This window comes from Schistocerca cancellata, chromosome 1, assembly GCF_023864275.1.
Source record: "Schistocerca cancellata isolate TAMUIC-IGC-003103 chromosome 1, iqSchCanc2.1, whole genome shotgun sequence".
NCBI classification, from domain to species: Eukaryota; Metazoa; Arthropoda; class Insecta; order Orthoptera; family Acrididae; genus Schistocerca; species Schistocerca cancellata.
In genome coordinates this window covers 298,681,540-298,696,342 of record NC_064626.1, presented here as the reverse complement: position 1 = coordinate 298,696,342, position 14,803 = coordinate 298,681,540, and the positions used below count along the sequence as shown (strand labels likewise).

Sequence of the window (14,803 nt, the reverse complement as noted above, 5' to 3'; positions counted from 1 at the left end):
AATTGAAATAATTCTTTTGATATACCACAGAATCTCTAGGAGATGAAACTAACATCACATCCGTTGGTGCTTCATTCTCCTGCTTTGATTGCTGTGCACAAATTGATGGACTCTTATTTCATTCACAGCATTAAAGAGGTTGTCGTCAAAACCAGTAAACTTCCTTTCAAATTGGCCCAAATGTTTCTGGGACCTTTTTCCCTCACATTTACTTTTGGTGAGCACTTAATGAATGTAGCACTCATCTTACACAAAGAATTGGCAAAAATTAATACTTTATGTGAAAGCAATCATATTTTCTCTTTTGATTTATGCATGGTGTCAGCTATTTTATACACATTTGATTGCCAATCGCCCTTGGCAGAGTTTTGGTACTGCTTTTATACTGATCAACTTCAAGGTAAGTAAGGCCATGTTTGAATTTAGCTGCTCCTTTCTTAATTTTTGAAAAAGCAGGAACTCATTCTGTATTAGCATTTGCCAATTTTAGGTGAATTTAGATTGGCAATTAATCATAAGAGACAAGGATTCTATTAATGACACAGTTGTTTATGTTATTTATTTCAGTGAAAAATCACATGACTACTTCAATAAAGATACATATACAAAACTATACACAGGTCAAGAATTAGACACCGACTCGTACAATTTATGAGATGTACCAACGTGAGAAGAATAAAATTAGATTTTACAGCCTATCAAAATTTTATGCATACTAAATCACCTTATTACGTAATTTACTCTAAACTTGCTGGACACCAAGTTTAAATCCAGCTGTTTTAATCTATGCTTTTAGATCAGTTTTTATGTTTTTGTTATATAATTTTTGACGTCATGATAAACATGGCACCAAGATTTTTATGCTCCCTTTTGAATTGTTTTTGTAAAAGGTGCATCAACATTTGACTCGCACTTCAGCAATAAGGTAAATACATTCCCCAGGTCAGGTTTTCTTACACTCAGAAATGTTCCTCACTATGCTAGTACACTTTCATAAATATTAATACTACATTTTGAATGCCTTTGGATTAAAACAGTGTCCTCATACATTTCATATTGTAGGTTAGTCATTAAGTTTGTATTAGTACCATGAAAGGACAGGCATATAGTAAATGGTTTTGCTTTTTTGTCTTTTTCCACACAGAGAGTGCCACATATTCCCTGCCAATTAATGAGATGGGGCAAATTTTTTGTTTGAACTCCTCCACCTCCCATGTCACTCTCATATTGTAATGTTACTGGGCAACTCAGTAAAGAGACTGACAACAAATATAAAAAAGTAAGATTGTGGTAAATAATCAGTAACTAAGCACAATTCAGAAGAATTTTCAAAAATCTGGTCTTTTCTACAACTGCTTGTCATTTTTCTTTAATGATGTTTCTGTCTAAAAGTGATCAGTTTTCATTTGGTCACAATGTACACACACATCACTATGTATTAAAACAGTGTCCTCATACATTTCACACAGGCTGCAACCAAATTTATCATCATATGCTGTATAGGAGGACCGTGTGTTACCACTCATGTGTGACCCATTTCTGCAGCATTTGGATCTGAGGATGGCTGGCTGACACAGTTAAAACAAGTTACTTGGAAAAATAAGAATCCGAAATTAAATTTATATAAAAAACAACAAATTCAACCAACAGGTTTTCACAGAACTGATAAGTGTAAAGACCTTGATTCAGATTCCATAATAATAAATTGTAGGCTACTTCCCTTAGGTATTTGATTGAACAAGTCAGTTCTCTCTTCAGAGGAAGGCTGGTGCGTACCAACTGCTGTAGGAATGTAGCTAGTACACTCACCCTGCTTTATTTAGGGGGACTTCTGAAACTAGTAAAGGGCTTAAGCTAACTCACTCTCTGTATAGTTTTTCAGGGCTGCTTCTGTAGTAAGCTATACAAAATAGTGGCTTTGAATGTGAGAAAGTAGGAGAGCTGCCCTGGCGGCGTAGTACTACGCCAGCATAATCTAAATTAAAATTGGATTTAAAAATACCTACCAGCAAGATAAGTACACAATAAAACATTTATACAGAAGAAACATTAATAAAAATCTTGTAAGTTACTCTAACACCAGCAGTACACTGTATGTAAGATTAGTATTCTCAGTGGTCTACCTCTTGGCAAAAAAATAAGTAGCAGAGGAACGTACATCTACTTATGATGACCTATTATTGGTAGACATTTTCTTCTAATAAAATGAGAATAAAATGAAAATAAAGTAACAGGACTGTGTTGAGGTGTGATTACAATCAGCATTGTAGTGCATCTAAGAGAATCTTCAATTCGTGAATGTATGTGATCAGATAATGTGTAAAACCAGTGGCTAATCAGGAATATGTTCAGTTCTCTCTTGACTATGTAGGAACTATGAAATTTTTGCTTTATGGCAAATAAAAATTTTGGAGACAACAATTTTCTGTTGAGAAAGAGACCACAGTCACAGATTGTTTTGAAAATAATTTAATTATGCAGGACATTCATGTTTATTTCTTGTGAAACTCTTAGTATTGTTAGCTGCTCCAGGCAGGAAACCTGCTTTGTTGATACTACACATTTTTTGCTTTTTGACTGAGATATATTGATGTTGCAGTGTTTATCTTTGGCATGACAATGTAGAAGTTGTAGCAGAATCAGCTAAGTAAAAAATCCATGCAATTAATATATCCATTTAAACGTAAAAGCCATCTTTGGAATATTCCTTTGCGAGAGACCATGTGTGTCAGATTCATGTGCTGATACGAAATTTTTGATTCACGTATTTCACTGTTTGTGTCTCTTCTTGTTTATTGATTTTGTCAATACTCATTTGTATTGTGATGCGTTGTGAAATTTTGAATATTTGCAAGTTCCGCATTAAACTTGTACTGTTATCGTTAATTGTAGGCTTAAACTTACTTGTGCCTTTTCAAAATTTTTGAGAATAGGAAGTCTATCCTTGTTCAAAACAATTATTCTCTAATTTCATTGTATAATTATATGAGAAATACGTTGCTTTTGGGAATTTTCAGATGCATGCAGAACTGTATTTTTGAAATTTATTTTAAGTTACAAGTGTTGTCGTTAATTTATTTTGTAGCAAATCAGTGTTTCTTCTTCACAGCTTACGCCAAAGAATAGGTCATTACAAGTTTCAGTGTATATTGACACAAATAACCATTCATTTTTGAGAATTTTTGGAAGTTACTGCTGTACTGTGCATAAACTATTTCATAGTAAATTGGCATTTGTGATTTAGTTACTGTAGCACACATTGTAACCAGCCTATTTTGTTAGATCTACTTTCCCTTTCAAAAGAAGCATGCATTATCTTTGTATATAAAAAAATCTATCTATTTTTAGGTTTGGTAGTAACCATCATTAACCTCAAAAAGTTTTAGAAACTAGCAATTTTTACCCTAGGTTTTTCTGTTGCCTTAATAGACATCTTGTTTTGTGTATTTGCTTCAGTTATTCTGAGGAATTAGTAATTGTTTAGCTCAGCAGATTAAAAATTGTCAGCAGGCTCAATTTAAAGTTATTTGTTCACTGTTTGGTAAAATATTGCACTAGCCATAATGCAACCCCACTGTGAATGCTCTTCTCAAACATGGGATGAGCTTATTGATGTTCGTAAGCAACTAGACATCTCCCTGGGTACTTTCAGACGGTTGGTAGCTGCTGCAAATTGATGTGTTGGAAGAGTGCCTGAGAGTCATGTACCTGTTGGTACCAAAGATACTGTAAGGACTATCCTTTTCTGCGGATCCTCTCTCCTCTGCAGGAAGTAAGGGGTCTGTCATTACTCATCCATTTGCTTGTGAGTGGTAGGTCTAGATGGCCTGTACAGGGTAGACAGCGTTCAGGGTGTTAATTACCAATCCCCCTAATCAACAAGTATGAGGTGTTGTCTTCTGCTTAAACAAACAGAGCTAGGGTCTCACTTCATCTGTTGTGAAACCTACTTTGTCCTGTGTCAAGAGGAGGCAAACTTAAAAAGGTAGGGCTGTAATAATCATTGGCAGTTCAAACACATGGCAAATAATGGTACCCCTTAAGGAAATAGCAGCAAGAGACAGGTAGGAATCTCTGGTACACTCAATATGTATGCCTGGGGGCCTTGTTCAACGTGTAGAAGAGGCTGTCCTGGCAGCCACTGGGGGGTTGCAACCAACTACAGATTGTGGTACTTGTTGAAACATATGATGCCTGTCGTCTGGACTTTGAGATCATACTTGGATCATTCCAGTGACTTGCAGAGAAGGTTGAGAAATCCAGCCAGGCTCACAGTTTGAACATTGTTCTGAGTCAAGTGAAAAGACTGAATCAGAGACTTTGAAGATTATTTAACAACTAGGCTATGACATTCTGGACTTGGGTATAGGGTTGAAAACTGTAGTGTCCCTCTGAATGGGTGAGGTGTGCACTAAACATCAGTCAGGTAGCTGACTGTGTGTGGAGTGCACACAACGGTCTCTTTCAGACTCTGAAGCAGTCATCAAAAGCAATGAAGCTCACATAATACAAGGTACAGAATGCTGGCTGAAACCTGAAATTGATAACATTTTTGGGGGAAATTGTAAGTGTATATCAAAAGGATAGGCGAATGGAAATGGAGGTGATGTATTTTTGCAGTAGACAAGAAACTCAAATCCACCGAGATAGAAATTGAAGCTGCACGTGAGATTGTTCGGGCAAGACTCAGTATCAAGGGTGGGCATAAAATGTGAATTTGATCCTTCACTTTCCCACGAGACTCATCTCCTGATGTAACAAAAAACTTTAGAGAAAACCTCACTTCACTTGTACATATGTTATCCAATCATAGTTTAGTCATCATTGGAGTCTTTAATCATCCAACAATCAGATGGGGAGATTACAGTTTTGTTAGTGGTAGGTGTGACAAGACATCCCATGAAACATTACTCAATGATTTCTCTGGAAACTACCTAGAATAGACAGTTTGGAATGCCACTTATGATGTAAATATTTTAGATCTAATGGCAACAATTAGATCTGAGCTTTGAGGATGTCCACATCGAAACTGATGTTAGTGAGCATGGAGCGGTTGTGGCAGCAATGATTACCAAAGTACAAATGACAACCAAAACAAGTATATATGTTAAGCAAACTAGATAAAAAAGCGGTAGAGTCATACATCAATGACAAATTCCAAACTTCCAGTGTAGCACACAAGCATGTAGAGGAACTATGGTGCAAGTTTAAAAGAATAGTTGACCATGCACTAGATAGATAGGTACCCAGTAGAAGAGTTCATAATGTGAGGGCCTCTCCATGGTATATAATCAATGCGAAGAACCTTCTAAAGAAATGATGACTACAGCATAATAGGTGTAAAACAAAATGTAGGGCTATAGGTAGAGAGGTGCTGAATGAAACGCATTTTGCTGTCAAGACAGTGATGCGTCATGCCTTTAGTGACTATTGCAGCAGAATATTTTGTCAAATGATCTTTCACAAAACCCAATGAAATTCTGATTGAATGTAAAGGCTGTTAGCAGCACAAAAATTAGTATCCAGTCATTCATGAATGGGACAGAACTGAAATTGAGAGTAGCAAAGCAATGGCTGAAATGGTTAACTCCATTTGCAACATTTATTTACAAAGGAAAACCTAGGAGAACTGCCCCAATATAATCCTCATACCACTTAAAATTTGAATGAATAAGTTGAGAACAGCTGAAATAATTAAAATTGAACAAAGCTCCAGGGCCCAATGGAATCCATATCAGATTCTATAGTGAATTTTTGGCTGAGTTAGCCCCTCTTTTAAATGTAATCTGCCATATAGTTGTTCCTGTGTATATAATTCTCCATAAATTTTCTGAATCCGTACCTGTGTGTGTGTGAGAGAGAGAGAGAGAGAGAGAGAGAGAGAGAGAGAGTTGAACATTCATTATGCTAGTGACCTGAACTCAGTGTTTAGTGCATATAGTGTATTATGTGTCATTGGGTGGCATATGTCCATGGGATATGTTTTTAATGATGCTTATATTATTGTGCAGAAGAAGTCATCCCACACAGATACTGCTGAAAAGGTGTTCTGTGTTATGCTCAATGCTAATGAAAAATGCCTAATCAATGTAGTGGTGTTAAATTTGTCATATTTTATATTCAGTTGAATGCTGTTTATTTGTAATGAGAGCAAAACACACAGAATAATAATATATCCAACTACAACTAACCATGGCTGCTTTGCCACATGGTGTAGTCTTCACACTTGTATCACATATGAGCCATGTAGTTACTGCTGGAAGCACTTTACTGTCACTGTCAAATAATAACTTTGAACTGAATATTACATGAAACTGAGATGAGGCTGTTTTCTTAACATGGCACAAGAGTTTACATTTTAAAATGTTTTGTTAGTTTGGAAAGATAACTAAATTGTTGTTCTCCATTGACACTGGGTATTGTGTAAAATTCTCAATCAGCAGTTTAAGTTTGGATTAACTTCCACTACCAATCACAATCCATAGTCAGGGGATCCTTAAGGATGCAGAGTATCTCAAAAACAAGAATAAATATTTATAAAAAGAGATGTATGCTAATGGATGTGGAATAGAAATAAATCTGAAACATATTTTTGTTTAGGAGGTAATAACAGACTTGTCACAGTCATGTAAATGTATGTACACTGAAGTGCATCAGATAATTCTTTGTCTGTTGTAGCTACACGTCAGCGAGCAGAAAACTGTTTCTGACACATTGTTCTCATTGCTTTACTGGAGGTGTGCAGAAGTCGGATTTTACATAGCACACTATTTGATTGTATTCAGAATTTATATTTCAATTGTTTTTCCTAAGAAATGGAGTAGAAGAAGTAGTCCACCAATAAATCATTCAGATTCCTCTTAAACTGAAATTTATTGTTGGCTAAACTTCTTACGACTGCTGGCAAGTTACTGAAAATGCATGTTCCCAAATAATCGACATTATCTGTTCAGATAGATAACAAGTTCAGAGTGCATTTCACAGTTCATTGAATCAGGTTAAATAGACAATTAAGTTGAAATGATACTGGCAACAAATCATTGCTTACTTGATCCTTGTCTAATCTAATCATATTCACAGTTGCTTCTAAACTTTTGATAATTGTAGGAAGAAGAAAACAGCAGCTAGCTCTCTGATGGGTTGCGTTGCTGTTTACTTTAAGTTTGTTTTGGTGTAGAAGAATATTATTATATGGCAATGCAAATCCACAGGTCCAGACTGGCAGCAATTCCTCAGGACCCATGGCTGTTCTCAGGAACAGTGCATGAAAATCTTGATCCAGAAGGACAGCACTCGCCTGCAGAGCTAGAGACTGCTCTGCGACGTGTTGGGCTTTGGGGAGCTGTGCGAGCTCTTGGTGGTCCTGCTGCTGATGTTGGGCCTGGTGGAAAGAAGCTTAGCACTGGTCAAAGACAGCTGCTATGCTTGGCACGTGCTGTACTGCGCGCAGCAAAGGCAAGGATTAGAGATAATAACTGACAAGTTTAAATTTTCAAAAATAATTTTGTTTTTACTTTTTGTGGATGTATTCATAATTAATTCATACAGCAATGAAGTCAAAGAGAGGTGTTAGATTTAAGGACTTTATGGTTTTGTTATTTTATCATCAGATACTTTTCGCTTTATTGCACTTAAGCATCACCAGTTGTATACCACTGTAAATAACTTATTTTGTTATTGTGTGTTGTTAGACTAAAATCTGTTCTTGCCCAGATGCATTAGTTTTTGGTGCTTACACATACAGGTCACTATTTGCACACACACATACCTGTGGCTGTCCTTTTCCCCTCATGGGCAGTTACAAGTTCAATGATAATCAATAATTAAAAATATTACCAATGTCAGTTTAAACAATAATGCTTTATTATCAAGACTTTGAATAATTGTGACATCAGGGCTAAAGCCAAAAAATTGACCTTCAATGATGGCACAGATATAAATGAATCTTTTTCTGAACCTGTGTCGTAATGACACCAGTGCAACATGTTTGCAGTATGTCAAATGTGGCCATTGGAGAGTGAGTGGGAGCAATATTTTTGAACAAACTAAGGTAGGAATGTTGGTTATTTTTATAAATAAGCATGGACTAATAACTTTAATTGTTCTTTCAGTTTGTGCTTTCATGATATCAAGTAGTATGTACCCATTTTGCTTTAAATGTCTTTTAATTGCTACAAATGATACTTAAAGTTATGTATATATGCATTAAATCAAGTCTAGTAGCAACTGATAAGCTAAGAAAAGAAACAGACCTCAAACTAATTCATGAAGTACCTACTAGATGAAATTCAACATTTTATATGACTGAAAGGTTTTTGCAAGCATGTTAAGCAGTTAATATCATTAATTGCCATGCTGGTGTACCATCCATGCTAACAGCTGCAGGCATTGTAGGCTCTATAGGTGATTGTGACAGTCTACTCTTGAAATCTGTTTAGAAAAGTACATTGCAAGCAGTAAAGTAATCTCAATAACTATTATATTGAATATCAAAATATCTGACATGCAACCAGCATAGAATGTTGAAGAGGACTGAAGAATAACATATTAACAGAAACCAACTAGCAACTGGACATGTTAATACATTAGCCATATCAACATTGCTCGATCCTCGATTCAAGAACTTACACTTCAGGATGCTTTAGAATATTTGAAAGCAATCAAAATTATCAGAGATTTGCTAGCATTTGTTGAAACAACTATCAGTGAAGATGGGCAATGCTTTGATACATTACAGGAAAATAGAGAAACCACCTTTGATTTAAGCAGTGAACATTATGAAAAAGCACAAGTAAAGAATAATTTGCAAACTGGAACACAAACAAACTTACCATCAGCAAAATATCACCTTCTGGGTCTTAAACGAGATCCATTAAAAGTACGGAATCACATTAGTTCTGCCTATCCAAGGCTACAAAAAATTCTCTTAAATATTTGAGCTGTATAGCTGTATTGCCAGCTTCTGAAAGACTATTTTCTGCAGCAAGGTATGCTCTCCATCAACAATGAAATATTCTGTATGGGAAACTTCCATCAAAAATATATTTATGGTCCATAGACAAAAAGTTTTGGAATATTTAACGTTAAATATAGCTGTATTTAGTGACAAATAAATATGACGTTAGGTATATTTGTATGTTGCATTTTATGCTGTTCCGTAAATTCATCATTTAACATCAATTTTAAAAACATTAATATTTTGTGGCCAATTATTATCAGCCATCAATGTGTAGATGTCAGTGATGAAATCTTTATCAGCATCGATGATTTGCCATCACACATCCCTGGTTTCAAGTCTTAGTCCTGCCTTTTCTTCACTTGCATTCATTCTTATAGATTCAGACTCCTTTTTTTATGTCTGCTTATTTGTATTTAGTTATCGGAAATGTCACTGACTCATAAACTTTTGATTATCTTTTCTTTTAGTGAGTTTCTTTCCCTTTTAAAGTGTCTTTACTTTATTCTTATTTCTTTAAAAGAAGAGACAAGTGCAAAATTTGGTATGGTCGGGAATCTGTTGATATATGATCATTTTGTTAGAGAAAGGGCGGGGTTACTAATGTTTGAGATGTTGGTTTGTGAATCATCTGCTATATTGTAGTAAATTTAAATATAGTAATGACGCCAGTGTTTGTCTAGTAACTAGCTAACCCATGACAAAACCTGCATCTTGAGTGACAAGTTCAAATGGCACGTACATACATATACTGGTTGATGTGATCCTGACTTCAGGTGTTTGTTTAAATGGTCATCATTTCTAATGAATTTGCCTGTTCATACTGTATACACTTTGTTATCAGACATTTCCTTGCATCTCAGAAGTGTACTGCATTTACAGACTACCTTCTGTCTCTGAAGACAGGTTGGGGATTGTAATACTCACTTTGTTCTTTAATTGAGATGTGTCATGAAAGTGGTGGACATGTACTTCAGGGAGGCATGTCAGTAAAACTGAGAACGGGTTTGATCATCTGCAATCCATAAGCTATACCGATCCAGTGCTGTTCACTTAGTATCAACCTCTAGGGTACATGTTTCATTAATTCAATTCAATTCAATTTATTAGCGTCCTTGTAGTACATCATCGAAATGACATAGGACTTGTCAATAAACATTACAATTTAAAATACATATACATGAAAATTTGTAATTGAATTTACTTGTCACTTAGACATTACAATTTTAATAGAACTTTTAGAACATTAACATAAAAATATACAAGTAGGATAACAACGTACAAAAAAAATAAATAAATAAATAAATAAATAAATAAATAAATAAAAAAAAGCTAGTGATTCTCACATCAATGATTATTTACATTCTTATATTAACACCGTTTCACAATTTCATAGAAACAGCAAGTATTTAAATGTGAGCAATTACACATATTTAATATGTCAGGGAAATATTAACTGCGCTTTTATTGTCAACGATTCATAAACTCTTCAATACTGTAAAAACTATTGCTCAATAACATGTTTTTTAATTCTCTTTTAAATATGTACAGTTTTGGTATTATTTTTAGTTCTTTGGGGAGAGCACTGTAGAGGATTTTGGGTTGGTATAGTACACTTTTGTGATACATAGCTGTTTTATGAATTTCTCTGTGGAAATCATTCCTATTCCTTGTTTCGTAGTTGTGAAATTCTCTGTTTAATGTAGAATATTCCTTGTGTTCTTTTAAGAAACATATGCTTTCATATATGTATAAAGATGGTAGTGTCATGATTTTTAATTCTTTGAAAGCTTGCCTACAAGAGTCTCTATATCCTATACCTTTTATTATTCTGACTGCCTTCTTTTGTAGTCTAAATGAGTGTTTTGTTAGACTGATGTTCCCCCAAAACTGTACACCGTATCTTAATAAACTGTGCATGAATGAGAAATAAACACATAACACTGTTTTAATATTACATGAGCTTTTAAGCATTCTAAGTATATAACATGTTTGACTTAATTTTTTGTTCAATGATATTACATGCTTTTCCCATCTTAAGTGTTCATCAAACCATACTCCCAAGAATTTAGTGTATGATGCTTGTTCAATCTTACACTTACCCAGTTCTACTGTAATGTTAGTTTTTATTTTATTTGTAATATGTCTGAAGTTGATCCACGTTGTTTTTTTGGCATTCGCAATGAGTCTGTTTTCATTAAACCATCTGTCTGCTTCGTCTGTTGCTAATGTGACTTCACTATTTGCTTTAACAAACAAACTTGTATCATCAGCGAACAGTACTGCCTCTGCTTCAGATAGTTGACTTGGTAGGTCATTGATAAATATTAAAAACAGTAATGGCCCTAATACAGATCCCTGGGGTACTCCATACAAAACTCTCTCGAATCTTGATGAATATGTCCTATCTGCCTGGCTTATCTCCACCTTCTGATACCTGTCTGACAGATATGATTCAAACCATTTGTGGGCAACTCCACGTATCCCATAGGCATATAACTTCCTAAGCAGTAACTTATGGTCGATGACATCAAAGGCCTTTGATAAGTCTAAAAACAATCCACAATTTAATTCCTTTCTGTTTATGGAATTTAGAACAAGTTGCAAAAAATTGAAGATAGCTGTTTCAGTTGATTTATTTTTACGGAAACCATTTTGCGCATTAACCAATATTCTATTCTTAATAAGAAATTTGTATAGTCTCTGATACATTATCCCTTCTATTATTTTTGAGAAACCTGACAACATTGATAAAGGCCTAAAGTTACTAACATCATATTTATCACCATTCTTGTAAAGTGGCTTTATAGTAGACATTTTAAGTTTTGATGGAAACACCCCTGTCTTAAAAGATTCATTTATAATTTCAGTGAGATGCGAGGCTATGTTTCTTGCACTTTGCTTAATGACTTTGTCAGGAATCTCATCACACCCACATGACATTTTATTTTTTAACTTATTTATAGCATTTAGTACCTCTGAATCAGTTACTGGATAAAGGAACATTGTCATGTCATTCATGGAGATTTTTACCTTGCTATTGGAATTGCATTTACTTTTAATTAAATTTATGGCTATATTTGTGAAATGTTCATTAAATATGTTGGCAATCTGAAGTGGGTCCTTAACAGTTTTACCCCCACTTTTAATGACAAAGCTGTTATCTTTTCTTTTGTGTCTACCTACATTTTTATTTATTACCTCCCAAGTTGACTTCATTTTGTTGTTACCTTTCTCAATATAGGTATCATTATCAAGCTTCTTAGCTGCAATTATTATTTTATTGTACAGGCTTCTATAACATTTCACATGTGCTTTCAGTACTACATTCTTCCTGGCTGATTTATTTAACTTTCTGAGAGTGTCTGATGACTTCCTAATCCCCTGTGTAACCCATGTTTTGGTTTTATGTTTATTTTTGACTCTTTTTATAGGAAAGGCAACATCGAAGCAGTGTTTGTAGCTTTCAAGGAATGAGTCAAACATAGTGTTGACATCACCACTTGATTCAGTCCCCCAGTTGTTATTTTCCAGAATGTAATTAAAAATTCTTATGCTGTCATCGTTTATAAATCTCCTTTCCCTGTAATTATTATTGATAACAGGGTCCTTGTAAGATGTGACATTTAAACTCAATTTGATACCCTTGTGATCCGAGAAACCAGTGTCAATTACTTCAGTGTTATATTCACACTTGTCCTTGTTTATAAATACTTGATCTATTATAGTTTCAGGCATATTTCTGCATCTGGTAACTTCATTTACAGTTGCCATCATATTATGACACAAAAACAGATTGCACAGTTGCTGTTGTTTACTACAATCATTCTTAAAGTTAACATTAAAATCATCAAGAACAATTACATTATGTTTAAGTTCATTCAGCAGTCCCTCAAGGTTTTCCATAAAAATGGCAAAGTTGCCCAGTGGTGATCGGTACAAACACACAATAGTAATTTTTAATTTGGTTAGTTCACGTATACTGTATTCAAAATCTTTTTCTATGCATTTTAGTTTACATTTAATTTCTCTTGATTCTACCCCTGTCCTAACATAAATACATGTCCCACCCCCTTTATGGTTGATTCTACAAAATTTGCTAATCATTTCAAAATTTGGAATAATTATGCTAGACGCTTGCATTTCTTTTACGCAGTGCTCACTTATGCATAGTATGTTAATGTCTTTTAGATAGTCAGTTAATAGAACTTCTATTTCAGCTAATTTACTTTCTAGTCCTTGCACATTTTGGTATACAACTGTTAAAGTTTCATGTAGTGGATTTGCTGCACTATTTACCTTTGTACTTTCTTGTTGCTGACACTGTAAAGATTCTGCCTTTTCTTCTTCTTCAAATTAGTTAGTATTTGGCAATGCCAACCGTACACTTGGCAGCAGTGGAAACTAATTAGAACACATGGTTCCAGTAAATATAACATACCTTGTTATCTGACAGTGCAAGCTTACTGTCAACAAAATTAAGTTTTTTGCAAAAAGAAAGAGAAAGCAGTGACATGCAGATGAAAAGTTGATAGATCCTATTAGTAAAATGTTAATGGCTAGCAAGTTCATTATATGCAAATTACAGCAGGAGGGATGTGAGGCTGAGAAAAAGTATTTAATCCACTTTCTGATCTGTTGATGTGATGTGAATTGATTTGATTTGATCAGGGAGGTAAAAATAACAGCAGTTCTACCCCACTATTGTCTGCACCTAAACAGGATTTGTTGTGCAGTTTCACTCTATATGGTGCTAGTAAAGCCAACCAACACCCTTAAAGAGTAGTAGGAGGCCCTTTATTGGTTCTTTCATTTCGCCCTGCTTGGGGGTACAATAAAACAACCAATTTTTAATATGCTGTGCCTTTCTGATCATGCTTTCCTTTCTTCTTCAGGAATTTGGATTGTTTGTTTGGTTTTAATTTTGTCTTGGAACCTCTCTTTCTTCTCTTTGATTAATATATATTTTTTCTACGTTTATTAGACACAATTTCTTCAGGACTTGATGACCTGAATATCCTATGTCTTCACTGGACTCTCATTCGGGAGAACAATGGTTCAACCCACGTCCGGCCATCCTGATTTATGTTCTGTGATTTCCCTGAATCACTCAAGGCAAATGCCCGGATGGTTCCTTTGAAAGGGCACGGCCAGCTTCCTACCCCGTCCTTCCCTAATCTGATGAGACCGATGACCTCGCTGTTTGGTCTCCTCCTCGAAACAACCCAACCCAACTCCTATGTTTTATGACCTCCAGTGCTTGGCACCAGAAGTCTACATGTGGTGTGATTTCATCACCATCACCACATAAGGACTTCTTTCTCTATACCCATTACGTGTAGGTATTTCTTAAAGTTTCAGTGGCATATCATTATCCATACCATGAGTTTAGTCTGTCTCCTGTTTGTACCCAATATTACAGAACTTCTAAAAAACATGGTTTTGACTTCATTAGCTTACTATGTTTTTGTTTTTGGATCGTAGTCCAGTATTCTACACGCTGCCTTATGCTCCAGTTTCATAGTTTTGATTTAGCCATTGCCTTGGTGATGGTTGGGGTGGGTTTCAGTTCAAGGAATGGAGTTGTCACACCTGTCCTGGCCAGTCTACCAGCTCCTTCATTGCCATTGATCTGGCCTGACCAGGAGCCCATAATGGTTTTATGCTATTGCATTCCCTTAGTCTCACAGTGACTTTGTAGCATTCTGCAACAATCTTTGATCACATTGCAGGGGCTTACAGAATTTTCAGAGTCTGTTGTCTGTCTGAATAAATGTAAATACTACAATCTTTGTAGTGCCTTCATAAATTCTCATCTGCACACACCTTGAGAGCTGATATTTCCAG

General features: G+C 35.1%; 1 protein-coding gene across 4 annotated transcripts in view; it reads left to right on the top strand.

Moving 5' to 3' along the window:
• The window catches only part of LOC126171916 (ATP-binding cassette sub-family C member 10), a 395,604-nt gene that overhangs the window by 330,971 nt on the left and 49,830 nt on the right, over window positions 1–14,803 (top strand). For all 4 annotated transcript variants that reach the window (XM_049920838.1, XM_049920835.1, XM_049920836.1 and 1 more), the window contains one exon: window positions 7,212–7,455. In XM_049920838.1, coding sequence (XP_049776795.1) covers window positions 7,212–7,455 — 244 coding nt within the window. The remainder of the gene's footprint in view (window positions 1–7,211; window positions 7,456–14,803) is intronic.